We start from the raw sequence: 25,795 nt of genomic DNA, 5'->3' as shown, positions 1-25,795 counted from the left end.
GTGTTTATCATATCTTAATGGTATATCAATGTCTTGTAAAGACTTACCTAGATCGTAGTCGATTTCTCACAAAAAAAAAAAAAAAAAACTAGAGTTTAATGAGACGTTATTTTCTAGTACTAGTAATCAAATTTCAAACTCAAAACGTACGTCCGCCAGAGAGAAGCAAGAAATAGAGAGACGAGAAAATGGTTATGCGCGTTGGTTGTAACTTGTAACAGAGAAGAGAAATTACCAGCAACGTAGGAGCCTGTTTCATTCTTTCCCCATTCTTTCTCTTTCTACACCTTCTATCTAGAAAATTAGGGTTTCTAATTCACGATTTTTTTTTTGTATTTGATCATAGTTCCACACCACATTTCCTACTTTTTTCCCGATTTCCCCTTCTTGTCATTTAAATCTGTTCTTTTTGTAACGAGGAATTAGGGTTTTCTATTAACAAAAAACGTAACTTCTTTAGTCTTCATTTCATTTGCATGATCGTCCTATCGTTTTTTGATCAATTTAATTTCTTCAAATTGAAGTTTTTTAATTATTTTAACCAGCCTTTAATTTCTAGGTTATTGAATTGATTGATTGAATGAATAGTCGATACTTTTTGTTTTATAACTTTTCAGATTGCTCAAACTCTTTGTTTGATTAGTAAAATGTTATTAACAGAGTTTTGAAAGAGAAAAGATGAGGCTTTTGGTGAGGGTGATTGAAGCAAGAAATTTGAGAGGGATAAATATAAATGGGTTAAGTGATCCATACGTTAGGTTAAAGCTTGGAAGGCAGAAATTCAAAACTAAAGTGGCTAAAAAGAGTTTGAATCCTTTATGGTGTGAAGATTTTTGTTTTCGAGTTGAAGACCTAAAAGAAAAATTAGTTATATATGTTATGAATGAAGATAAGTACTTCAATGATGATTTTGTGGGTAAGGTAAAAATTCCAATGTCTGAGGTTTTTGATGCAGAAAATAAGTTTCTTGAAACCACTTGGTATAATCTTCGACCTAGAAATAAGAAGTCTAAGAACAAAGGTTGTGGTAAGTATTCAGAATTTGCTTAATTTCATGATGTGATCATATTTGAATTCTTAAGTTTTAATTTTGGCTTAGACTCACTTGGAGTTTCATTAGTAGATTGCTTGTTGTTATTATTTTCTTAGAATTGCTTGAAGTTTGTCGGTATATTGCTGCTTGTTTTAGATATGAGAATGATTAACAATTCGATGGGTTGAATTCAATTCATATCATTTATACAAAAAAGAACTAGTAAACATTAAGGTCATGGTTAATGGAAAACAGCGAAGGAATAAGTAATGATGTCGATTACTCGTTCGAGCGCGATGCCCTTAAACCATTATGAGGTTTATTGGTTATTGAATTGTGTAAATTTATATCTAAACAAAATATTAGGACCTCCTTTTAACTTTTTTGTATAATATAACAAAGATTCTACTCGAAACAAGTACTTAGAGTCACTACTCATTAGCAACGCAACCCTTATCTGTATGGGACAAGAAAGAAAACCTTGACCCACTGCTCTTTTGAGCTTCATGGCTCTAATTTTACAGGCATAGAAGAAGATATTCAATTGATAGCCAAAATGATTGAGACCGTTCACAATTATATTTATGTTAGCGTGTTCATCATAATTTACTAAATAACCATAAACATGGATACTCCTATTCAGTATTTCTGCCATGTTGGATACTTGAATACTTGGATATTTCTGTCAGACACCCGAATACTCCCATCCAGTTCTTTTGTTACATTAATAGGTATAAATGTATAATGTGAGTTCTTGTATGTATATCTTGTGTATGTTTGCGGACAATCGTGTTAGTACCATAAAATACTACTCTAGGTGTGTCCACAATCTAAACAATCTATGTAAATGCGAAGGACCTAATAACTAACAAAAGTTAATATTTGTATATGGCCATGTCCCCATATTGGTCCATTCATCATGTCCGAAACTTTGTGCCATGTACATGTTTCAGATATTGATCCGTGTTCCACTGTATCCTTGAATTTAAACAAGATTTTGTAAGGTGTAGTTCTGCACGCAGCGCTGCTTATCCTAAGGTTCTTAATAGTTTTTTCTTTTTCCCTTATATTTGCAGGTGAAATTCTTCTTACGGTATCCTTGAATTTAAACAACTCTTTTCTTGATGAATCACCATCATGTAGTCCTAATAATGCACCTTATGCGGACTTCACGAGTGATTCATCGTCGGTTTCGTTAAGGTCGTCTTTGAGAAGTCCCTCCCGAATATCTCCTACAAGAATAGAAGAAGAAACTTCTGTTAAGGAAGACAAATTTAATGTCCAAACAATTGCAGGTCGTCTAGCTCAAATGTTTCAGAGAAGTGGTGAAACCATGCCCACTATCAATAGAGTGCTTTCTGTGTCAGACTCACCTGAAAGGCCTGAATCTGAGGTTGATGAGAATATTTCCCAAACCCTACCTCCAGACAGCAGTTTTGATGAACTACTGAGAATCATGGAATCAAAAGGAGGGGAAGTTCCTAGTAATTTACCTGGAGGAATACTTCTAGACCAATCTTATGTAATAGCACCGTCGGACCTAAATAGCATCCTCTTTTCACCTGATTCAAATTTCCCTAAAACTGTAGCAGAACTTCAGGGGACTGCAGATCTGCAACAAAAACCTTGGGGGTTCGAGGTTAGTGGAGAGAGACTGAAAAGAGTTGTTACCTTTGTAACTGCTGCCTCTAAATTAATCAAGTCTTGTAAAGCCACCGAAGAGCAGACGTATTTGAAAGTTGATGGGAAGGTTTTCGTGGTACTAGCAACTGTAAGCATACCAGATGTTATGTATGGGAGTACCTTCAGGACAGAAATACTCTACTTTATATCACCTGGTCCTGAATTACCTTCGGGAGAGCAGTCATCACGTTTGGTAATATCATGGCGCCTGAATTTTGTACAGAGTACAATGATGAAAGGGATGATCGAAAATGGGGCCCGACAAGGTCTTAAAGACAATTATAAACAGTTCGCCGAAGCTTTGTCTCAGACGGTTAAGGTTGTTGATTCGAGAGATCTTGGGTCAAACAAGGAGCATACTTTAGCTTCTTTGCAGGCGGAACCACAATCCACTTGGACGCTTGCAACTCAATATTTTTTGAATCTTACTGTATTTTCCACAGTTCTTATGGGACTGTATGTTGTTGTACACATCTTGCTATCCATGCCTAGCACGACCCAGGGGCTCGAATTTGATGGAATAGATTTGCCAGATTCAATTGGTGAAGTAGTTGTTGGTGGAATTCTCGTATTTCAGCTTCGAAGAGTGTTCAGTAAATTACTGCGCTTCTTGCGCGCTAGAAAACAAGCAGGTACAAATTAAATTACAGTATATCTGATCTTGTGTGCTTATATGTTTGATGAACTCGAAGCTTTTAGTTAATTGTGACCTGGTATGGTTGTTTGGGAAACAGTTAGATTCTGAAGTGTATCCTTTAGTCTCTTTCAATTTACTTGGAATTGTATTATTACAAGTTGCGGGTTGTGGTAAATTTGTTTCCTCTGAACTACCATGATTTAGGATTTTTTTTTTCTGCCAAAGCACGTAATAGAGTAGGCCATTTGTTGTAATTCTGTAGTTAGCTAAATGGCACATGCGTTTTTTTGCTCTTAGAAAGAATACTTAACATTTTGTCTTCACTTCAACCACTATTATATCGTTCAATGTGATCTAACGTAGATCAGTTCATCATAATATAACCAACATTTTCATGCTGAAGACTGAATTTTGCCTTCTCAATGTGAACATTTATTTGATGATGGCATGTTCTATACTTCTATTGTTTCATAAGGTAGCGATCATGGAGTGAAAGCAGAAGGAGAAGGGTGGTTGTTAACTGTTGCCTTGCTTGAAGGGAGTGGCTTAGCTGCAATTGATTCAAATGGTTTGTCAGATCCATATGTGGTCTTTACTTGCAATAGTAAGACAAGAACTAGTTCGATCAAGTTCCAGAAATCCAACCCTCAGTGGAATGGTAAGCTGTCTTTTCTTCAATTTACCCTTCAAAAGGCATCACTGTTGAATATGAAGTTTTGTGTGAATCTCTTTCGGCTGTTTGTTCTGTCCGCTGGTCAAATGTTCATGCACCCTTATTTGGTTTGCAGAAGTATTTGAATTTGATGCTACGGAAGAGCCTCCATCCATGCTGGATGTGGAAGTATTTGATTTTGATGGACCTTTTAGTGAACCTACATGTCTAGGACGTGCTGAAATCAATTTTTTAAAATCTAATATATCCGATCTTGTGGATATTTGGATCCCTCTTAAAGGAAAAGCAGCTCAGGCATGTCAGGCGAAGTTACACTTGAAAATATTCTTGAACAATACTAGAGGTAATGATGTTGTTCCAGAGTACTTAGCAAAGATGGAAAAGGAGGTTGGAAAGAAGGTGAACAATTTATGTGATTACAAGTCTTCTTACAACACAATATTTCTTTTCTTGTGTTTGTATTGTGTTTCTTGTTTTGACTTTAAAAGAATATTTGTAGCTAAATGTCAGGTCACCTCAAACCAATTCAGCATTCCAGAAACTATTCGGGCTTCCATCAGAGGAATTTCTTATCAATGATTTCACGTGTCACTTGAAGCGTAAGCTGCCACTTCAGGTACTGTAACAATGAAATCAGACATTAAGTTAAAATCCTGAAAGGACTCTAGGACTAGGAGTGATCTGTAACAATGGACATAATTGTTTGTTTTATGAGTCTACAAGATGCATAAGACTCCACTTATAGTTTATGGTTGGTTTTGTGCAGGGCCGACTCTTTTTGTCAGCCAGAGTAATTGGATTTCATACAAACATGTTTGGACGTATAACCAAATTCTTTTTTCTCTGGGAAGATGTAGAAGACATTCAGTTGCTTCCCCCGACTCTAGCATCAATGTGTAGTCCCTCGGTTGTTTTTGTTCTACGCAAAGGCAGAGGTATGGATGCAAGGCATGGAGCAAAGACACTAGACGAGGAAGGTCGGCTGAAGTTCCATTTCCAGTCCTTTGTGTCTTTCAATGTAGCGAACAGGTAAACACTAAACGTTAGATATTTCACATCTTATGTCTTTTCACTAACTAATATTGTCTCTGTTTCTCTCTCAAATGTTTGAGTGGTTTATGGTAAAAATAACGTAGAAGCCATCCAACTTGGTTACTTATAGTATTTTGCTGTGTTGTGATACTCATTTTCTGTAGTTTCTGACATCTTGTTGTATTTTGCCGCGTCGAATAATGGCTGAAACTTCTCTGGTTGTTAAATTTTAAATTTTCTTATGTACAGTATTGTGCACTCTTGCGGGCAATCACGTTAAGACAGAAGACCATACAACCCTGGGTTAATGTTATTTAAGACCTAACTACCTAACAACTAAAACAAGAAAATTTGTAGCTATATTTCTGAACATTGATAGCTATATCTCCTTCTTGGTCTTTTCCAACTTGCTATCATGCCAATACTGGATACTGATACGTTTTTCTGTATCCATGTTGTATGTCTTAGAAGGATACCTCAATTTCCATACACGAAGTTATTATTATCTGCTAATTGTTTATCCTCAATGATAATATTTCTGTAAATACAAAGAGATCACACGTCATCATTAATTCAAAATTCGGTAAATGACTTCGATGTTTTAAATTTTCTCCTGTTATTTTATAGAAAAATTAACCAAAACTCCCTAGCCCAAGTTTTCTTTTGTCAAAAAGAATCCATCAATCTTTAAAGGCTCCGGCTCGGTGGCTCCTTATGTAAGTTCGCAGGGTTTGGACAGGTTTGCAAATTCGCACATACTATGTATGATTTTCACATAGGTTACACGGGTTTGCACAACTTGCACAGGGAGCCCAAGCCTAAAAAAATATTAATGTCTTTACAAGAAATTAGGTCTTTGGCCAAATTTCCTATTATTTTTTTCTTGATGGATGGACAACATGTCAAATTAAAACTTGCAAACCTGAATTCTGGAACCTAGTTTAGAAGACAGCTAGGTTAATGTTGGTATTTTCGTTACACTTCGTATCTTACTCTTAGCATCTTACCCTCTAAGGTGGCCGAGTCTTGTATGAGAGGCGTTCTCATGAATTCACCCGCAGTAGTCTTCTGACAATGAGTCTCAGGTTTAGAAGGTTGCAGGATTTTATTACGAACGGAATGAAACTAAAAGTAGTACACATGGTTACTCTTTTGCTTCTGCAGCAGCAAGAAGAAAATTAAGAAAAAGAAGATACATTTGATTCTTTTATGCTTTTACATTTTCAAGATTAGATGTTTCACTTGTTTTAACTTTAATTCATACAGGACAATCATGGCACTATGGAGGGCGAAAGCTTTGAGTCCTGAACAAAAGATGCAAATAGTTGAAGAAGAATCTGGAGTAAAAAGCCTGCAAACTCAAGAGAGTGGATCTTTCTTGGGTCTGGAGGATGCAAGTATGTCAGAGATTTATTCCTCTGTTCTTCCTGTTCTTGTGAGTTATCTTTCCATGTATGCCATCAATATGCATGCTATTATTGTGCCATCGTGTCATTTTGTCAATCAACCAAAAGTACACCATCTATGACTTTAATAAGTGAACTTATCAAACTTGAAATGTTCTATATCTATCTGAAGGGTCTGTATTGCAGTCAATGAACTTCAAGATAAATAACTTAACTCTACTAATGAAGTAATGATAATACATGTTTGATAGCACAAAAATGTGTTTCTTGAATGTGTATCCATTATGACCAACTTTACGAGAACAATTCCTTCGGGCCAGTGATCAGTCAATAAACGTATTCCATGAAAATGTATTAGAGCTACAGTTATTGTCTTGCTTTTAGGTCAACTTCTGACACTTCTATAGAAATAAAATTGCAATCAAGCGGTGGAAACTAGCTTATTTATCTAAACTCACCGATTTCCACATAAATGAGAGCTACTACCGTTTTCTTCTCATTTGCAACTAAGGAGATATTTACGTTGTACATCATAATCCTCACTTACTGCCTCAATGGAGACAAGGATATTTCGATTAGTTTATTGGTAGGAAGGTTCAAAGTTCAAACATCGCGTGCTAGGTGGTGTATGCTCTCGATTGAGATTGTTTGTTCATTTATCTGCTTATACTTCGTTGGCTGGTCCCTGAGACGTGGTTTTAAGTTGTTAAATTTTATTTGGTTGTTGTTAGATGGATTTCTGCATGGAAGTGTTCACCGGAGGTCCTCTTGACCATAAAGTGATGGAGAAGATTGGTTGTATTGACTATACTCAATCACCATGGGAATTTGTGAAGCCTGAAATATATCAGAGAGAAATATGTTACAAATTTGACAAAAAAATTGCCTGTTATGGAGGAGAAGTAACAAGCACCCAACAAAAATCTGCACTCTCTGATAGAAAAGCATGGGTTGTCGAAGAGGTCATGACCTTCACTGGTATCCCACTGGCCGACTATTTTACTGTAAGACTACCTCCTCTAATATTTCCCATTTTTTTTTTCAGTTTTCTGAGAATGCTATTTTACAGTACAAAATAACGAGTTAACCTAAAAATGGGTAAGAGCTAACGAGTCTTTTCGCATCTTATAAAAATTTGTTACTAATGAACAGTGAACTCAATCTACTGTCATTTGCAGGTTCACCTAAGATATCAAATTGAGGATTCCCCCTCTAAACCAAAGTCGTGTAGTGTCCAAGTACACTTCGGGATTGCATGGCTGAAAAGCACCAAACATCAGAAAAAGATCACAAAGAATATTCAATCCAGTTTGACTGATCACATGAAAGCAAAGTTTAGTCAAGTCGAAAATGAATTTCTGCAGGTGAAGTAAACAATTTTTTGCCTTAAGTTATAAAAGATATAACTTTCTTGAACTCTCCCCGAGACATCCTTCGTCCACTGGTATTTTCGGATGAACATCTATAAAAGTTCCTTTCATGGCATCTAAGTGTCTGGTGAGGTAGCAGAAACTATTGCACAAGTTATATGGCTTTCTTTTTTGACGATGCAATGTTTTGAGTTCTGGGTTTCTTGGGACTTCGATAATTTTTTATTTTCGAAGGAGTTTTGCTCATAACTTGTTAACGGATTAGAGACGGGAGCCTCGTAGGAGTTCAAGTAAAGGTGTTAGATTGTGCAGTAGCTGATTAATGGAAGCTCCTTCATTTCTAATTTCAGGCAGATACATAAATTTTGAAAGTAGACTTGCAGGATCACGATCAAGAACTTCGAAAATTTAGCTACATCAAGAAGATCAGGAAGCGTTTCTTCTTTGAGCTGTACTCTTCCATATCTTTTTGGCAATTGTAATTTCTATTTATATACGTGGCTTTTCCTTCTTTTGAAAAGAACTATCGCAGTTTATCTTTTTCATTTTTATCTCGAAGAAAAGAAACTTTATAGTAAAGAAAGGAAAGATTATACTTGTTTCGGAGACATGAAATGCTTACGAAAAAGTTGCAGATCCTAATAGAAAGATTTTTTTTGACTATTTTCTCTTTGTGTGTCTTGACGATTCCCTTCTATTCTTCTTCATCGCTCAAAATGGTGTTGTGCTTAGGAAAAGTACTCTGATACTTGAAATTGGATCCTAGTCCATTATTGGGTTTTATAATTTTGTTCCTGCTTTCGGAACTTGTTTTGAGGTGTAGAAAGTGGTATTCCTTGAAGGAGAAGAAGAAGGTGTCGTTTGGCAACACTAAAATAAGTTACTTTTTTACTTATTTAAGTAGAAAAGTCAAAAAGTTAGTTTGGTACGCAAAAATTACCGACTTCATTTAAGTTAAAATTTGACTTTTTCTTGAAGTTAAAATTTTTAACTTTTGACTTCAAAGTAAAGTAACTTTTCTTTGAGACATGAATGAATTTTACTTGACGAATTATTTTTTTGTCTATCTCCGCTCCACTACCCAACTAAACTTCTACCATACATTCTACCCTCACCACCACCACAACACGCATTGCACCTCCCCCACCACCCTACCTCAACTACCACCACCACCACCACCATACACCACCACACCTCGACAGTAACCACTTTGTAGCTCCACCACTACCACCATCACCGTACCTTCACCACCACCACCTTACCTTCACCGCCGCCACCACCACCACCACCACCGTACCTTCACAGCCACCGCCACCACCACCACCACCACCGTACCTTTACAGCCACCGCCACCACCACCACCACCACCAACATACCTTCACCACCACCAACATACCTTCACCACCACCATCATACCTCCATCGTTACCACCTGCATACCTTATCCATCACCATACCACCTCCACCATAACTCTGTCACTATCACTCACATACCTTATCTACCACCACCACCGTATCCCAACCACCACCGTATCTCCACCATCACCACCACCGTCATACTTCCACTACCATCATACCTCCACCACCACTACCACCAATATTACCACTACTTCGCATACACGAGTAATTGTGGAAATCATAAATAAATTCAATTGAAACAAGTGTCTCTATGAAAAAGAAAAATAATATTCTCAAAAGTAAATTGAGTTACCAAACTAACTTTTTGACTTTTTTACTTATAAGTAACATTTTTGCCAAATATACTTTTTTTACTTTTTTAAAGCAAAAGAACTTCTACTACAAGCAAAAGTACTTCTACTTTTGGTTGCCAAACGACACCGAAAGGTGGGAAGATGATCAGAAATTACTAATGCCCAGAAAGGGAGAAATTTTGGGTGAGAAGCCCGAAAAATATGGCCAAATATTAACAAAAAGTATACTCGACCCGCGCTCCTGGGACTCCCACTTGAAGCGTATGTGAGAGAAACAGGGGTTTCTCTCTCCTCCCACATGTTCAGTCATGTGGAGAGAGAAATTTTTGTTTTTTTCACATGCGATTCAAGTGGGAGTCACAGGAGGTGGATTGTGTAGCCTTGTTGAAATACTAAATAGTGCCAACTCATAAATAATGCAAAAAAACCCAAAGTTTTTAATAAAAATTGAAATCAAGCCCAAATACCAACCTCTATGCCACTTATCCCATATTGATGCACACCCATTTTTCTCTAGCCCAATTTTCTCTAGCCTTTAGATATATATACTTGGGTTCTGTCCGTGCCCGACAAATCCGTCAAATATATGTGGTGAAATTGTTGAAGTGACGTTTTGTCATCTCTCTGACCTCAGCTCTGCTTATCGTTGTCATCCACCCAATGTCACCACCGCCATCATCACAATAGTATTCATAAAACCATATTAAATTCCATGCATGTATGTGATCCCATTCTAAATGAGAGGCTCAAACTTCCTTTACTATTATGACATATTTGTTCAGGTACTTTGAAAAATGTCGTTTATGGAAGTTAGATGTATGCTTATTTAAGTTCCTTTTGAGTAGTTAAAGTAACGGGATTGATTAAACAAACGCCCATACAAAATGATTAAGGGAGATTTTATAGGGCCCCCTCATTTTTGTTAAAAGGCCTCCCCTTAGTGATAATTTAGCAAGTAAAATGGTTCATGGGGAGGCCTTTTAACAAAATTGGGGAGGCCTTATAAAACTTCCCAATGATTAATTGCACAATTCACATAAAATATAAAAACAAAAAGGTAAAAATTACAAAAAGCTGTGATTTTATTGCGAATGAACTTCATATACAAAGTACTGCGACTTTCTCGTTTTATTGAGAAAGAACTTCACATGCATAGTAGTGCGGCCTCAAGCTCATGTTCAAGTACCTGAATCAACGTCAACAAACTATTCCATCAGTGTCTAATATTAGGTGGAGATAAAAGTTTTGAAAACTTCAACCAAAACTAACTAAAGACTATGAAATCGCGAATTATATGACCTGTTCTTGCTCGTAAGTCATGGAATTGGGGTTTTTAACAGTCTAGTATGGAGGAATTAAGATTACCTTTCATTCTGATCCATTTACTTATGTTTTGTTGGAATTGGTACCTAGCTCAAAAGCAGTTGGACCGGTTTTTCCTTAATTTGGTGTACCTATATTTATTAGAATCTCGAGCAAGACGTCTCGTTGGATCCGTCTCGTCGAGATTTTGAGTTTAGACTCAAATTTTGTCCCAATCCGATTCCGTATGAGTGAGTTATCATAAAATTAGTTTGGTATGGGTACCATTAACTCTAAACCGGGATTTTGAGTTAGTCCCACATTTATGATGGAGGAAATGTTTTATTTTCTTAAATAAAATCTTCCATAAATTTATGGTATGTTGGTTGAAATAGAAAGGTGTTTCACGTGGTTTGCACCACGCAGGCCCACGCGCGGCGTGGGCAAATGGGCATTTAGGGCGCATTGGGCGCTTTAGAGGCGCCCACACTTTGCACGTACGCATCCTCGCGAGGAGCGATTGAAGCCTTTGATTTTACGGTCATAGATTTGATCCGACGGTCAGAAGGATGATTGGCGCCCTTAAGATAGATCCGTTGATGATCTAACGGTGGGCGTTCAAGGCGCGAGATCTTGATAGATCCGTTCAGATCTGACGGTCAAGATGGCACTCGAAAACCAACAGTCAAATATGTCTGGTGGGAAGCATCCATTCGTCTATAGTCACCTGTCTGAAGTGTCACTAATACTTCTATAAATACCAAGCAGAATCCAGCAAACAAAACACGAAAAATCTTTGCATTAAAAGTTAAGAGCATTTAGAGTTTAAGTAGTCACTTCCATCTGGTTCTTACTGTTTGTTTGAAGTTCGTACGCTTTCAGAAATACGAAGTACATTTAGTCGTCATCCTGAAAGGTATAGCCGTTGTATCCTGGGAGATAAACATCTGACTGGTTTTAGTACTAATACCAGGGTGTTCACTGTCTTAAGGAAAGAGACAACTCGACTCGGCTTTCTCTCTCTAACCTTTAATTAATTTCTGTTTTAAAATTATATTAGTTTTCTTTTTAATTTGTTTCAAAAACAATAATATTTTTTAGACTTTAAGTTATCTCTGAATTTATTTCAGAAAGACACTCTAAAGTGTATCACTGTTTTTATTAAAACAAGAAGACCGGATTCTTGGTTTTCCATAATACCAGACAAATCAACATGTTTGTCCTAGTCTTATGAGGGGTAATTGTATATATGAAAGATGTTAGAAACAATAAGAGCCTAGCATCACAATTTGGTATTACTATATAAATCCGATTTTTTTTTTACTCGCATTATCCAATCTATAATTTCACCATCAATATGGTTTCAAGATAATTTATTTTCTAGATTCGAACACTATCCACCATGACTACCAACATGAACACGTAAAGACTATCTAAACTATACAAATATTGGAAGAAAAAGAATCAGATTTTGAGAATTATAACTGGCTAGAAAAGCTCATACATCCCAAATTCCATGGTATAAATTGTGAATCCTCATTTCAATTATCAAGAAGAAAATTATCTCTATATCGAATCTCCATGTATAGCACCTAAAGAGTGGCAAGCTTTAACAACACCAACTATAGCTCTAATAAGTTGGCTGGTTTGTCCTATGTATAATAACAACATGAACTACAACTGAATCCTCATCATCAGGGGCGTGGGTAAAGGGGTGCATCCGGCGAGGTCGCACCGGACCCCACTTTACCCAGGGGCCCCATTTTATCTAACAGTTAATACAAGTATCTAAAAAAAATGTATGTATTATTCCAATTGGAAATCTACAACTAGGTACCAGCTAACACTTTAATTGTGGGTGTGTACTTCTCTCTAACTTTTTCTCTCTCATTATTTAATGCCCTTCTCTCTCTAAAACTTTTGTCTAGTGGTGTGGCCGAGAATTTGGGGACCCGGTGCGAGACTTTAGTAGGGGGCCTTGAGTACTATAATCGAGAAATTGAATAATTCCACAAGCGAAAATTGAAAACAAATTTTTAGACATTTTAATTAAACAAAATACCGGATTTTAGATAAATTCAAACTACAAAGCAAACATAGCAAAAAATTGATAGAAAAAGAAAATTAAGAACTCCGTATCTTCATCATCAACTCAACTCTGTAATCCCTTGACTCTATGTAACAAACGATGTTTACTTGAAAAAAATTTCTTCTTGCATTTTCGAAGCAAATTCATCTATCAAATTTTAATAATTGATTTTGTCCAAAAATCCACTCTCGATAGTGAGCAAAGCTAACCCATTTAGTCTGTCTTGTAACATAGTCGATCTCAAGTATGATTTTAAATTAATTTTGAGAAACTTCTTTCTGCTGATGAAACAGTCACTAGTATAGTTAACAAAATCCTATACGCAATACTAGCAGCCGAAAAACAATTCATTTTCTTCAAGAAATTTAATACCTCATCGGCTTTTGTAATCTCAGTTGGCAAAACATCTTGCAAGAGTTTTAACTCCACAAATAATTCGTCTCCTTCAACGTCAAAATGATCATCTTTTCTTAGACTATTTGCAAGATTCTCACAAGAAGCTTTTAATTCGTCATCATGATATCCACTTAACTTTTCTAGTCTCAACAAAAAACCAAATATTTTCTCATATTTTTGATATTGTTCGAACCTTCTTTCTAATGAACCAATAGCTTGATCAACTAATAAAATGAAATAATGAACTTTGAAATATTCCTTACTAAATTGCGGAATTATTTGCGATGACTCTCTCCGGTCTCATCAAAATGTCTTTTTCGACGAATTACACGCTTCTCGGGAAACACTGGATCAACATCCAACTCATCAGCCATTCTCGTAGCATCGATCATAGCCTCTTCAAATCCATTTTCTTTATACTTCTTGAACGAAGTAATTAAACCTTTTACAAGTGTAATAGCAACATCAATGTGGATATCCTTTGATTGCAAACATTTGCTGACCTTATTAACCATATCCTATACCAAATACAGATGCTTAAAAAAAACTCGAAATCACCAAGCTCGTGTCTTGCTATAGATTGTGCTTCACTTCTTGTTATTGTCTCGTTGTCACTTTTTGCTAATTGAAGTAAAGCTTCTTTAATTTGTAGAGGCTGCGATATAATCGCTTTGACACTTTCAACACGACTTTCCCAACGCGTGGTTGCTAGTGGTTTCAGAATAACTCCTTTCAGATTCTCTTTTCAAATCTGCCACCGCTTTGTAGAATTTGCGAATAAAGAATAAAGTCGTTGTACTACTCCAAAGAAGTCATTAGCTTTACCATGACAGTTTGCTATGTCAGAAAGAGTCAAATTATGAATATGACTACCACAAGGGGTGTAAAATGCTCTTGGATTTATATCTAAAAGTCTTTTCTATACTCCTTGTTTGCACCCTTTCATATTCGAACCATTATCATATCCTTGTCCTCTCACATCATCAATCTCAAGACCCAAATTCTTTAAGGTTGTTTGTAGTTGTTCGAACAATCCAAGTCCAGTTGTGTCATTCACATTAACAAATTCTACGAAATATTCTTCCACTTTCACAGGAGTAGCAGTCATATCTACACACCTTAAAACCAATGTCATTTGTTCTTGGTGATTCATATCAGGTGTACAATCAAGTATAATTGAGAAATATTTAGCTTCTCAAACTTTTTTAAGTATTGCACCTCTGACTTCGGCTGATAACAATTGTATCAACTCATTTTCAGTTACATTACTTAAGTAATGGCGTCGAATCTCATTATTTTGAACCCGACGGAGGTATTCCTCCATAATTGGGTTATGTTCTGCTAACATCTCAACGAGCCCAACGAAGTTTCCATTGCTTTCCTGCCCAATCTTGTGTTTTCTTCCACGGAAAGCCAAAGTGTACTTGGAAAGATATTTTACAATTGAAATTAATCTTCGTAACAATAATCTCCAATGTTCTTTCTCCTTTTTAATGCATTCTTGCACGGTTTTATCAATTGTTTGACTTTTTTCCAATCTAATCTGCGTCTCAATCCATGTAGCCATGTTAGCAATATGCTCAGTGGTAAGCTCGTGCTCCGTAAGTCTCACACCAAGGTGTTTCCAATCTCCGTACCCGTCATTTGCTAATTGAGTTTTCAAACACCTCTTCCTAAATATTTTACAACAAAAACAAAATACTTTATAGGCATCTTTTGAATACACAAGCCAAGTTCTATCATGCTTTTCTCTGTTTGATAAATACCGAGTATAGAATTTAGAAGAAAAATGTCTATTATTCCGATCATTGGGCCCAATTTTCATTGATAGATCTCTTATCGGACCTTTTTCAATTACTAAATCTCTCCATTTTCCCTCAAGAGTATCCTAACTTCGAGGATCATATATATTATTCGGAATTGGATCACAAGGTTCTTCTTTAAAGTCATTAAAAACATCATCGGGAATATCATTATCAAGGTCTTCACCCACGGAACTGTTACTAGAACTATCACTATAATGAAATTCATCATGTTGATGTTCATCAATATTATTTTCATCTTGTATATGAGTTTCAATCAATTCTTCGTCTTCATTTACTAAATCTTCATTTGAAGATGGTTGTTCTCTAACAATGAACTTGTCAAGAACTCCTTTTTGTGTTTGGATAATTTGGGTTTCTTTTGATTTCTCCCGCCTCTTCAAACTTTCGGATTTGTATTTTCTTGGCGCCATTGACTTTAACTATACAAATTATAATATAAAATAAATATTTTAATACATAATTATCATATGCAAAAGTAAGTAACTTTTATCTATAATCTATCCAACAAGACAATAAAACATAGAATCGTAGATACAAGATAAAAAAAAAGATCTGCAATATTTGTAATCTAACTTCTAAGTTCTAACCCACATTATGGCAAATTAACAATTAAAAGTAATTTTAAGTATTATATAAACAGTGAATCAAATATAAAAAATAAGTGAGCCAGTATCTTTGTAATGAAAGACTTGTATTTCACTAATTTGTCAATTATCAAGAAATAAGAAAATTGTCTTGACTTGACATCTTGAAATTGAAATTTAGAAAGAAGAAAATCAATAAAATATGGGTATGAGTCTGTATGAGATGAGATAACAAAAAAAGAAATAATGAGAAATCAAATATGAAAGATATTATATACGGGGTATGAGATTTAAGTCCAAAATCGCATGATCAACGAGTCTAGAGACCAAAGATAATCTGAAATAAAAAATAAATCCACTCAAAGTAAATTACATGTCTATCCTCTTATTCTCTTTTACTGCCTAACCTATCCTAAGTTAAAAAAAAAACAACCCAAAATAAAAGATACCATAATATATAGAGATTTATTACATTTATTTCTTCAAAACCAAACTTTCTTTCCCCGGACAAATTTGCCTTTTTCGTTTAGCATAACAAAAAAAAGTAGCCTTTTCTGTTTCAAAAAAATAACCAAAAAAAAAAAAAGTTGTCTTTCCTCAAATATCAAACCAGAGAGAGAGAGAGAGAAGGAAACTCTTATCTTAAACACGCCCAAAATAAACCTAACAGAGAGAGAGAGAGAGCATCAAGTAGGAGAGAGGGAGAACCCATTGTTGGTTTCGTTCATCATCATCAACAGTAAAGAGTAAGTTATTTTGGTTTTCATCATTTTTGTTGTTCCTTCAACTTTGTTTATGATTTAGATTGATTTCTACAACACAAAACGAATTAGGTTTTGATTTTTACAACTTTAACTATGATTTATTTTTCTGAAATTGATAAGTTAATAAGAAATTTCTAGGGTTTAGTTGTTTCGAAGTGGTTTAATGGAAGTTATTTTCAAAACCCTAAATCAGTTCAAAGTGAAGAGTATGTTTCTTTTTTGTATGCAACAAAAAATTTGTATTGTTACCTTATCTCTGTTGTTGTGTAATTTCTTTGAAGAAATGGTTTCTACTTAAATTTTTTATTTTAGACCGACAATTTAGGGTTCTATCTAATTTAGGATTTTGTATTGTAGATTTTCAAGCATAGTGTTAGATCCAGAATATAGTTACTTTCAATAAAAACTTAATATTTTGTCTAGCATTATTAAGTTTCTTATAAAACTTTATAAATGGTTGCTTGTCAAACCTGACTTTTTGACAACCATAGAACATTACATGGTGTAATATGGGAAAAAAAATGAGAGAATAAATTGGATTGTAAAAACAATGCCATTTTTTTGTCTAGCATTTTTGAAGTTAATTATCATAGAACCTTGAAATGGTTACTGTTCAAAACCGGTTTCATAAGAAAAATGACTTGTTTGACTAGCATTTTTTAGTTTCTTGTAGAAACGCATAAATGGTTACAACCCAAAGATGTTGAATTGGTTTGTTGTTTGAACTTTGACAGGCCTGATTGTAGGTTGTATGTGATTTTGCACATGGAAGAACTTTATATCGAATCGAACTATAAACATTTTCCTAACGAGATGTCAAAAGATGATTGGACAAAACTAGCGCAAAGGAAGAGGGGTGAACTAACTTGGTTGTTGCTAAATGAATCGAAGGATATATGGAGAAAAAATGTTTAAGTACTTTAACTTGTATTTTGTAACGGACTATGTGATAAAATGTAGCAAACATGTTTATGTTTTAAGTTTGAATAACATCTTGAGCAGTTATGGGATTATTTATCAATGTTCTATAATACCACAATTATATTATATTTTAGATGTTGTTCAACAGGTTTATAGATACGATAAAGATGTTACTCAAATTTCTTGGACACTATTGAAACTATACAATTATAATACGTGGTAGGGCAAAGGCATGATGAACTCAAACACTTAATGCTGAATCCATTGATAGCATATATAATTAAGGAAACAAATAGTTCGTACAAAAATATATCAAAAATCTGGACATTTTGATTAAAATATAACGAAGGCTAAAACCAACCTGCTTTGATTGTATTGAAAATTGCTAAATTGCTAGAAACATCAAACAAATTTTTCTAGCATGGTCCAATGGGTATAAAGACACCAGTAAGATGTTGACAAAATTTCTCCAACACTACCAGCATTTTTCAGTTTTTCGACATTTTGTAACTTACTCTAGCAGAATAAGTAAACCTGCATAATCAAAATTTAAGTTAGTTATTATATAGCTGCCGTGCATGAGGCACTATTGTGATAAGCCGGTTTTTTACACCGACCGCAAACCCTCATTTTTTTGGGTATGTTTCCTGAGCTCTCTCTTTTTACTGTCCTTGGTCTTCCCGATTTTCTCTTTGTTAACGGAGGTAGTGTTCTTGTTTCATCGATGTACTCCATTGGCTCATCATAATTTGGTATTGGATAGACATAACAGTGATAAGTGTTGACGAACGCTTGTTTGGTGAAAATGATAAAAAAAAACTTGTCGTATCACCATCATAATTCTTGATGCACAACATGGCATGTTGACAAGGGATACCATCTATCGACCACCTACCGCAACTACATGTGAGATCAATGAGATTGACAGAGTAGAATACGAATGTAGAAAATGCTAGTAGATGTCACTAGAATCGATAAAATGCCAGTAGAATACGGAAAATGTAACAAAACCAATTTCACCTTATACATTTTAATTACTAAAAAGTATTTGTTAACTTACTGTAACAAATTCATTCAACAAATACTGATAGAAGAATGTAGAATATGCTAGAATCAATAGGATGCTAGAAAAATAGTATTTGCATTTTAACCTACTGCAATAAATACATTCAACTGATGCTAATGGAATGTAATAAATGTTATTAGAATTAATAAGATGCTAACAAAATAGTATTTGCTTTTTAACCTATTGTAACAAATTCATAACAAATGCTAATAGAATGTAGAAAATGCTAGTAGAATACCGAAAATGTAGCAAACACAATTTCACTTTATAAAACTATTTTATGAAAAAAAATATTGAATTAATAGAGATTTCAACATTTACTTTTTACCAAAAAGTGATAAAAAAATGTTACATATAAATTTTTTTGTTAGAATAAATAATTTTTTTAAGAAGCTTGTAGTAATAGAGATTTATAGATTCTGACGATCAATTTAAGTTGGACATACCTCACAAACGAATTTGTAGATGTCTAATTAGATCGAGGTAAAGATAAAACGCAAATCACAACTTCATACTTTCTTGAAGTTCAAAGAACAAAGAGTTACAGAGAGAGAAATTCGTTTTTGGGATTGAGCATCTCGTTTTAGGTAAATATCCATTGATTTGGTAGGTTACTTTAATCAAATACAACGGATTTAGAAATAATATACTTTCTTGATTTCAAAGAATATAGAGTTACATAGATAGAAACTCGTTTTTTTTAGAGTGCAACTCATTTTTGTTAAATATCCACTGATTTGGTTAAATATTTATTGAGTTTATGGAAATAAAGATTGGTATTAAATATCCAACAAAAATATTCTTTCATAAAATATATGGAAAGAGTTATTAACTTAACCAGTATAAACCTTTGGTTTACCAATGGTTAAAAAATATTTATGAAAGGGTAAAAATGAGAGATAATTAAAAGATTGATGCATGGGGCCCACCAAATAGTTAATTTTTGGACTTATTTTACATTTTTGGTTTATTTTGGTTTTATTTTATTTATTAATTTAGGAGTGGATATAACACTCATTACCCCCCCCTATTTTTGGACCTTAAACTCAAAAATCCTATTATCTAATAGAGAAATTTGTATAAGTAGTACACAACATTTAATGTGATGTAACTACTTTTTTTTTTTGTTGAACTGTGATGTAACTATTTGAGAGAATTAAGAGAGAAGTACATTAGAAAGAGAGGAAAAGTCAAATCAAAAAAATACACAACGGTCACTACTCTTCTACCCATCAGACTTCTCAAAAAAGGAAACGGTCATGGGAATAATAGACATTTTTCTTCTGAATGCTATACTCGGTATTTATCAAACGGAGAAAATCATGATAGAACTTGGCTTGTGTATTCAAAAGATGCCGATAATGTATTTTGTTTTTGTTGTAAAATGTTTAAGAAGAGGTTTTTCAAAACTCAATTAGCAAATGATGGGTACGGAGATTGGCAACACCTTGGTGTGAGACTTAAAGAGCACGAACTTACCAGTGAGCATATTGTTAACATGGCTACAAGGATTGAGACGCAGATTAGATTGGAAACAAGTCAAACAATTGATAAAACCGTGCAAGAATGCATTAAAAAGGAGAAAGAGCATTGGAGATTATTGTTACGAAGATTAATTTCAATTGTAAAATATCTTTCCAAGTACACTTTGGCTTTCCGTCGAAGAAAACACAAGATTAGGCAGGAAAGCAATGGAAACTTCGTTGGGCTCGTTGAGATGTTAGCAAAACATGACCCATGCAATTATGGAGGAATACCTCCGTCGGATTCAAAATAATGAGATTCGATGCCATTACTTAAGTAATGTAATTCAAAATGAGTTGATACAATTGTTATCAGCCGAAGTCAGGGTGCAATACTTAAAAAAGTTAGAGAAGCTAAATATTTCTCAATTATACTTGATTGTACACCTGATATGAATCACCAAGAACAAGTGACATTGATTTTAACGTGTGTAGATATGAATGCTACTCCTGTGAAAGTGGAAGAATATTTCGTAGAATTTGTTAATGTGAATGACACAACTGGACTTATATTGTTCGAACAACTACAAAGAACCTTAAAGAATTCGGGTCTTGAGATTGATGATGTGAGAGGACAAGGATATGATAATGGTTCGAATATGAAAGGGTGCAAACAAGGAGTACAGAAAAGACTTTTAGATATAAATCCAAGAGCATTTTATACCCCTTGTGGTAGTCATAGTCTTAATTTGACTCTTTGTGACATAGCAAACTGTCATGGTAAGGCTAAAGACTTCTTTGGAGTAGTACAACGACTTTATTCTTTATTCACAAATTCTACAAAGCGGTGGCAGATTTGAAAAGAGAATCTGAAAGGAGTTACTCTGAAACCACTATCAACCACGCGTTGGGAAAGTCGTGTTGAAAGTGTCAAAGCGATTATATCGCAACCTCTACAAATTAGAGAAGCTTTACTTCAATTAGCAGAAAGTGACAACGAGACAATAACAAGAAGTGAAGCACAATCTATAGCAAGACACGAGCTTGGTGATTTCGAGTTTTTGTTAGGCATCTGTATTTGGTATAGGATATGGTTAATAAGGTCAGCAAATGTTTGCAATCAAAGGATATCCACATAGATGTTGCTATTACACTTGTAAAAGGTTTAATTACTTCGTTCAAGAAGTATAGAGAAAATGGATTTGAAGAGGCTATGATCGATGCTACGAGAATGGCTGATGAGTTGGATGTTGATCCAGTGTTTCCCGAGAAGTGTGTAATTCGTCGAAAAAGACATTTTGATGAGACCGGAGAGAGTTCATCGCAAATAATTCCGCAATTTGGTAAGGAATATTTCAAAGTTCATTATTTCATTTTATTAGTTGATCAAGCTATTGGTTCATTAGAAAGAAGGTTAAAACAATACCAAAAATATGAGAAAATATTTGGTTTTTTGTTGAGACTAGAAAAGTTAAGTGGACATCATGATGACGAATTAAAAGCTTCTTGTGAGAATCTTGCAAATAGTCTAAGAAAAGATGATCATTTTGACGTTGAAGGGGACGAATTATTTGTCGAGTTAAAACTCTTGCAAGATGTTTTGCCAACTGAGATTACAAAAGCCGATGAGTTATTAAATTTTTTGAAGAAAATGAATTGTTTTGCGGCTGCTAGTATTGCGTATAGGATTTTGTTAACTATACTAGTGACTGTTTCATCAGCAGAAAGAAGCTTCTCAAAATTAAAAATTTTAAAATCATACTTGAGATCGACTATGTTACAAGACAGACTAAATGGGTTAGCTTTGCTCATTATCGAGAGTGGATTTTGAACAAAATCAATTATGAAAATTTGATAGATGAATTTGCTTCGAAAATGCAAGAAGAAATTTTTTTAAGTAAACATCGTTCGTTACATAGAGTCAGGGGATTACAGAGTTGAGTAGATGATGAAGATACGGAGTTCTTAATTTTCTTTTTCTATCAATTTTTTGCTATGTTTGCATTGTAGTTTGAATTTATCTAAAATCCGGTATTTCTTTTAATTAAAATGTCTATAAATTTCTTTTCAATTTTTGCTTGTGAAATTATTCAATTTCTCGACTATAGTAATCAGGGACCCCTACTAAAGTTTTGCACCGCGCCCCCAAATTCTCGACCATGCCACTGCTCATCATCACCCTTCATAGATATTAAAGGAGTAGAAGTTTTATAGAAGGAGGATATTAGAGGAGTGGTTTTATGGAGAAAGAGGTAGATATTAAAGGAGTAGAAAGAGGAGAACGATCTTTTAACGGTCCAAGAGGAATAAAAATTCCAGAGAACTTTTTGTCGATTTGAGGAACATTAAACAATTTGTGAAATTGAAGGGATTTCATGTTGAATCAATTGAGATATTGAAACAGGAGAGGAATTGAAGGAGCAAAAACAGGGAACCGTATGAATCAATATTTATGGTAATCAATTGAGAAATTTTCTGACAATTCTCGTGCGATTTTCAATTGAGTCATTCTTGGAATTAAAGGAGAAAGAATATGGCACTCAAATCTATTGAGAGATTTTCTATCAAATTCTTGACATTCTTGTGGGGATTTCTTGTTGAGTCATTGGAGGAATAAATGAGAAGAATACCGGCAATTAATTGAGAGTATGTCCGTTGAAATCAATGGCTTTTGTCATTTCAATCTAAATAATCTAAAGGATAGGATTGTGCTTGTGCAAAACTAACGGCTACGATTGTCAAGGTTTTTGTATAAATAATAAATTGTGAAGGGTCTCTAATACTTATTATTAAATAACGGTGTTTGTCCTATTCAATATTTTCCATTCTGTTTTATTATATAGATATAGCCATCTATTTATCTAACTTTCATTTTGTCTTCCCTCCCATTATCTAAAAACCAGACTATTCCCTTTTCTCTCTCACCTTCTTGACCCGAATTTGGGGCACCAAAATCATTCTCGCCAGAGCTGATAATTTCATCTTCATCTTCTATATTCGATGGTCGTCGCCTTAGTTTCAACCGTAAAACAGAATACAAATAACATGTACATCTTCAAACTTCGTCTTCGTATCTCTCTTCATCTTCTATCTTCTATCTTCATTGTTCTATCTTCATCTTCAGTCTTTTATCTTCATCTTCTATCGTCATTGTTTTACTTTTATTTTCATAGATACATTTCATTTCAATCCACTTGTTTGTGTTCTCTTTTATTGCTGATGTTAAAAAAATGTCACTTCTGGTTTCAGTCAAGAAAAGAGACTTTGATGCTCGATCGTATGATTGAATGATATTCTGCCTGGATGAATGATAATCTTTCTAATCTCCCGCTCCTTGTTTCTGGAAACCGAAGGGGAAAACCTGCAAAGAGTTCGGGAACCTCTCTGACGCTCAAGATAGTTAGATTTCCCTTTGCAGTTAAAGTATTAGTATAGAGTGATCCTTGTGGAACGTAACGAGCTTACCTTTTTGAAGGTGATGCGATGGCCTTTTATATGCCGATTTGGACTGACTGTGATAGACGGTGTAGATGAAGTGGTTTTGATCCACCATTCGGGATTAAGACTACTCTTCGGTAGTTAGGAGATTTAGGGTTTCATTTTGAGTTTATCTCGTATCTAGGATAACTAGAAGTTCCTCTGTTCAAGGATACTTCGTAGATATCCTGCTGAGTTGATAGATCTTCTAGGAGATGTCTCCTCCTTTGAGACTCTTAAAGCCCAAGTTAATTAAACACTTAGGATCGTAGCCAACTGAGATCTTTAGGAAGATTCGGGGTTAAGTTGTTAAGCGTGGGGCGCGCTTCTGGCTTCCCATGTTCAGGGCGTAAGGATCGACCTTGCTTACGTGGACCCCCCATACTTCTTGAAAATCTTAGGACAGACCTGGTTGTGTTTTTAGGCGAAACAGGGTTGAAGTTCCTTAGTTGATCTCGTCGACCTCCCAGTTCTGGGCTTAGGTGGTGGACCCCTTTGGGCCTAGCGGTCCTGTTGCCTTGAGACGGGTTGGCCCTTTGGGCTTCTGGTTCATTCTTGACGTCATTCAATGGTTGACCATATGGGGCCGTCCGGTAGTCCGCCCGAGAACCCTACCCCTTTAGGACATCATATGGGGCCGTCCGGTAGTCCGCCCGAGAACCCTACCCCTTTAGCACATCACAAAAATACATATGTTAGAGCAAATACGTAAGTGTTTCCCATAATTAGGGCTTTGAAAACGGTCTAGAAACTTACCCCTTTAGTCTGTCAGATACAACCCATTATGGCGCCACCCTTCCCAGAGGAAGTCTTGGCTGAGGTGGAGTGGGTGTTGGTGTCGAGTCCGGCCCTAACTCCTCCTTTCGCAGAGGACTTCTTTACTTTGTATTCATGGGACTCGTATTCATGCTTGATTTGTTTGTCGAGCTACCCCTTTCTCATGAGTTCTTCTATCAGATTCTGGAGGTGTCGACAACAATCGGTTTTGTGGTCGTATCCTCTGTGGAAGGCACACCATGCTGTCATGTCCTTGGGTCCAAATTCTTCCTTGTCGTTGATGGGCTTGGGCAGCTCCAACTTGTCCTTTTTGACAAGGATCTGTGTAAAATCTCCTTCCTTTTCCAAGTCAAGGGGTATAGGAAGCGTACTCAGACCCCCCGCGTCTACTTCAGTTCCATTCTTTAACAGGTACGGTTTTTTCTCGTTCCTTTTTTTAGCTAGGTCGTTCTCGTAAGGTATTTTGGCGACCTCGTTCATCTTTTTGTAGTTCTGCTATCTTCTTATGATGTGCTGGATTTTCTCTATAAATTCCTCGAGGTTATGTGGCTCGTTGTTTGAGATTTCGCGTATGATGTCATCCTGCCTTATGCCTATTTTCAGAGGTACATGAGCGAGCTCATTATCGAGGTTAGGACTTGCATCATAAGGTTTCGATACCTTTGCCATTAGTCAGTCAGGGATTCTCCCCTCCCCTGGATGACATTGAACAGATCTTTAGTTGTCTTTTTCACCGAGTAACTTCCTTGGAAGGCGGTGCGGAAGGCGTGTGCCAATTCATCAAAGGAGTGTAACCCTGCTTCCAAGGCTTGGTATCATGCCTCTGCTGGTCCCTTTAGGACTGTGGCAAAGACCAGGCACCATACAAATTGGTATATCGTGCTCGGGTTCATCAGCGAAACATAATTGTTTAAGAATATGCGACGGTCCCTAGGTACCGTCGTAATGTCGAGGTTGGGGCACTTGAAGTATTTCGGCTTCGAGGATTCCAATATGTCATCACTTAGAGGCTAGAGACTTATCTTTGCCTTTGCCGAAACATCTTTCTCTTCGTAGAGTCTGGTAACCTCTGCCACTTGGTGCAAGAGTACGTCACCCACGATCGGATCGTACATGACTTCCGACCTACCTCCTATAGGTTCTAAAATAGTATGGTCGATGTGGGTCCAGAATTCTCGCTCTGTCTAGCTCTCGATACTTGTATAGTTCCTGGGGAGCCTTTGTTGATCTGTACTCCATCGTGTCGTAAAGGTCGTGGCTGGTGTGGAAAAAAGCTTATGGGAGAGACTTTTTTACTTTCTCCATCTTTTCCCCCGCTGTTCGTTCCTTCTGGACTGAATGTGCATCCTCCTTAGCTTTGCAGAGGTTTTCTCGAAGGCTCTGTGTTTCCTCGTCACTAAGGAACTTCTCGGCTTTTAGGCGCTCCACCTTGGCTATCAGCTCCTCTAGGGAGGGGCGTCTAGCCTCTTGCTTGTTAGGAGTATAATCTTGTGAAGACAATGTTGGTAAGAAATAGTAAAAACGGTTCTGAAAAGAACAGTGTAAAGATTCGGGTTGTCGAATTAATGATGTTGCTAAAGTTCAA

General features: G+C 35.7%; 2 protein-coding genes across 6 annotated transcripts; both read left to right on the top strand.

Moving 5' to 3' along the window:
* Positions 1-8,497, top strand: LOC147549343 (C2 and GRAM domain-containing protein At1g03370-like). 5 transcript variants are annotated; one of them, XR_015236912.1, is made up of 10 exons: positions 3-242; positions 618-1,027; positions 2,110-3,348; positions 3,829-4,011; positions 4,142-4,425; positions 4,526-4,642; positions 4,793-5,055; positions 6,325-6,455; positions 7,196-7,468; positions 7,643-8,497. XR_015236912.1 is itself a non-coding variant. In XM_086665924.1 (10 exons), the coding sequence occupies exons 2-10, from the start codon at positions 679-681 to the stop codon at positions 7,835-7,837; spliced, it is 3,072 nt and encodes a 1,023-aa protein (XP_086522050.1). In that variant the 5' UTR covers positions 12-242; positions 661-678; the 3' UTR covers positions 7,838-8,497. The 5 variants fall into 5 exon arrangements, 3 of the variants coding, with proteins under 3 accessions (XP_086522049.1, XP_086522050.1, XP_086522051.1); XM_086665924.1 differs by having other exon boundaries at positions 12-242; positions 661-1,027; positions 6,325-6,493; XM_086665925.1 differs by having other exon boundaries at positions 49-242; positions 6,325-6,493.
* An 11,380-nt stretch (positions 8,498-19,877) lies between these two features.
* Positions 19,878-21,787, top strand: LOC147549342 (uncharacterized). The gene is made up of 3 exons (XM_086668278.1): positions 19,878-20,212; positions 20,333-20,762; positions 21,044-21,787. The coding sequence occupies exons 1-3, from the start codon at positions 19,878-19,880 to the stop codon at positions 21,785-21,787; spliced, it is 1,509 nt and encodes a 502-aa protein (XP_086524404.1).
* Positions 21,788-25,795: the final 4,008 nt, after the last annotated feature.

This window comes from Eschscholzia californica, unplaced genomic scaffold (genome assembly GCF_041429995.1).
Source record: "Eschscholzia californica isolate CP2 unplaced genomic scaffold, dmEscCali1.0.p SCAF_3, whole genome shotgun sequence".
NCBI classification, from domain to species: domain Eukaryota; kingdom Viridiplantae; phylum Streptophyta; class Magnoliopsida; order Ranunculales; family Papaveraceae; genus Eschscholzia; species Eschscholzia californica.
Note: the sequence above shows the minus strand (reverse complement) of the source record. Positions and strands in the feature narration are given on the sequence as shown.